Source organism: Apodemus sylvaticus, chromosome X (assembly GCF_947179515.1).
Source record: "Apodemus sylvaticus chromosome X, mApoSyl1.1, whole genome shotgun sequence".
In the NCBI taxonomy this organism is placed as follows: Eukaryota; Metazoa; Chordata; class Mammalia; order Rodentia; family Muridae; genus Apodemus; species Apodemus sylvaticus.
In genome coordinates, this window is record NC_067495.1 from 5,790,115 (window position 1) to 5,793,090 (window position 2,976).

The following is a 2,976-nucleotide window of genomic DNA, read 5'->3' on the forward strand; positions in this document are numbered from 1 at the left end:
AGCTGTGTCTTTCTAGCTGATACTCATTAGTGTCTTGGAATTCTGCAGAAGAGCACTGGCAAATCTAATTGCTCTGTCTTGAACTTTGAGCCTTCATAACCATGAATCAAGCCTTTTTGTTTTATAACATTCTCAGTTTGTGTCATTAGGATTTAGTAACAAAAAACCAAAAGTGCTTTTCAAAAGAAGACCAGGACTCAAACCAAGCTTCAAGGCAGATACTTACCCAAACTCATGCAATCAAAATGTGTATGCAAGATACTTCAACAGACTATCATTAGGAGTTGGATTCACTCATGGATTCCTTAATCAGTATAGCCAGAAGTAAAGACAAAGGCTGCAATGATGTCCATTATAGTTCAGGGCAAGAGGTTCAATGTCCTAATTGTACATCTGATCCTGTCCAAGTAACTGTTAAAGGAAAAATGAATAAAGACAGTAAAGGATACTATATTTAATATTGACATTTTCATTTTAAAAAAGTATTAGTACCACTGCAGTGGGAATCCAGAGGGAATAAGAAATGAAACGTACCTATAACATGACAAATTGTGGTTTATAGCAAAAGAATAGATGAGAGGAATCAGTGATTAGAATACTGATAAGAAACAGGAGGAATAAGGGTACTCTTAGTACACTGAACTACCAGGATTCTTCTTTAAAATAGGTCAGAGTAGCCAGTTATCTAGTATATTCAGCATGAGGAGTTTGGTCGTATATCTAAGGGTGTCAGAACCGAGTGGGGATTTTACTAAATTGACAATAGTATTCAAGTTCAAACTAGATTCTGTGCCAAGAGTTGGGGAAACCTATTGTCAGATCTACATGTTCAGAGGGCTCAAAGAAGCCTGAATAAAGTCAGGCCAAATGAGTGCTTGTTAAATCCTTTGTCTGGGTATTTGCTAGCTATTATACCCAGATCATTTAAATGACTCTGGGTGGTACCAAGGGGAATAGAGGTTGCATAAATGTACAGAGAGAACTATTCGCTTTGAGAGAGTGTTTTTGGCTCTGGGATACTAATAATATTTAGACTGTCCTCTGAAAGTGTATTTGAGGCTTCACGGGGATCTTTGGATAGGAAATGTCATGAACACTTCTAGAATTGACAGGTTAATTCAAAAGTAGGGTTTTAGTAGGCTGAATTTGCCAGGAGAATGCCCTAGATCAATGATTCTCAACCTTTGTAAGTGCTGTGACTCAAGTTGTGGTGACCCCCACCATAATATTATTTTCATTGCTACTTCATAACTGTTATATTGCTACAGTAGTGAGCTGTGATGTAAATTGTTTTCCACTTGACTTAGGTGACCTAAGTGAAAGGGTTTTTGACCCAGCTGGAGTTGTGACACACAGGTTGAGAACCACTGCTCTAGACAACCACCCAGGATCTCATCTTGATTTTAAGGACATTAAACAAGTGATTTGAGAGGTTGAAAGAGGGATTTCATGATTACTGTAGCAGACACTAGAAAGCAGCAGGTGTAGCTACTGTAACTCATAGGCTGTGGCTACTAGTTGTCCCAAGATGTGGTAGTGACTTGAAACAGGATAGCAGCAGAAGAGGTCAAATGAGTTTCTTAAAATATGTAGGTCAGCACAAGAGGAATCTGAAGAGATCTGGACTTAGAGATTCACCAAGGCTCCCAACTGGTCTAAGTATCTGTTGATGTGGTTAGTCTCTGAGACATAAAAGTTAGGAGGGACAACATGTATGTATGTGGAGAGAGACATGTAGAAGAGGGTAGGACATTTTTCATCTAGTTAATGTCTCTCATCTTTCCAATCAAAGTAGTGAGTTTTAAACATTAGATAATAAGAAAATATGTTTTACATAGCTTCTGAATGTACAGAGTGTAGAAAAGTCCTCAAATAGTAATGATTCTCTTTCATATACCACAAGTGGGTATATTACATTAACTTACAAAGAAAGAAAGAAAAAACAAAAAACCAAGATGGCCACCAGAGAGGGCCGCCAAGCCATGACTGCTGTAGTGACGAAGTCAGGGTGCATTGTGACTTATCTCAGGGTTTCCTTTGTGACCTCCCTACCCCTGACGCTGGTATTGAAGTCCTGAGAACCTGTCCGCCAGACAGATCTAGCTCCTGCTTGAGTCCGGAGCGCGGACAAGTGGCTGCGTCGGCCCAATTCTAGCTTGGCCCTCAGTTTCCCAGTCATGGCAACCTCCACCACCTCACACAGACCCATCAAGGGGATACTCAAAAACAAAAGTTCAACATCTTCAGTGGAGGATTCTTCCCAGCCATCCGGAAGACCGGGCACCCAGGAGTTGCAACGGAAGAAATCGCAGAAGTGGGACGAATCCAACATACTAGCAACCCACTATCCATCCTACAAAGACTATGACCTGATGAAGAAGAATGAGCCCGGCAACCCCTATGGTAGCGTGCCACACGATGGAGAAGACACCATAAATGAAGTTCAAGGAAAAGATGCCGTGACCCCCGACACCTTAGCGAAGAAAATCGCAGCCTCTGACACTTTGGGGACCAGTTATCAGGGTGAGGAGCAAGAAAGCAGCGGTGCGCATAGTAGTAAATTCTTCCTGGACAAACAAGAAAGGCAACGGCAATTTGAGTTGAAAAGGAAGTTACACTACAACGAAGGATTAAACATCAAATTGGCCAGACAACTGATATCGGAGGAGCTACAATCTGAAGTAGAGGAAGATGAAAACCAACCACGTCTACATTCAAATTATTGAAGAAAAGACTACTACAGAAGAAGCTCCGACAATTGAACATCTAGAAATTTACCATCAAACGCATATAAGATCTGCGGTTGCCGCTGCCTTTGCCGCTGTCTTTGTCTATACCACCGCTGCTTCTTGCTTCTTAGAACCCATGGTCTTAGTGTGACTCTACTTGTCCATTTAACTGTTTAATGGTGTTTACTGGTCATGCAGGAATTAAATGGTAATCTTAGAAAATATTGAATTGGCTTAAACATCTGTC

The 2,976-nt window shown here is 40.9% G+C and overlaps 1 protein-coding gene across 1 annotated transcript; it reads left to right on the forward strand.

Annotated features, from left to right (window-relative positions):
* Positions 1–2,177: 2,177 nt before the first annotated feature.
* On the forward strand, positions 2,178–2,726 carry Ppp1r2c (PPP1R2C family member C). Its single transcript, XM_052171581.1, has one exon. It carries the CDS (start codon positions 2,178–2,180, stop codon positions 2,724–2,726), a length of 549 nt encoding a protein of 182 aa, XP_052027541.1.
* Positions 2,727–2,976: the final 250 nt, after the last annotated feature.

Coding starts and splice junctions, on each gene's coding strand:
- Ppp1r2c (XM_052171581.1), top strand. CDS start 2,178: ATGGCAACCTCCACCACCTCACACAGACCCATCAAGGGGATACTCAAA.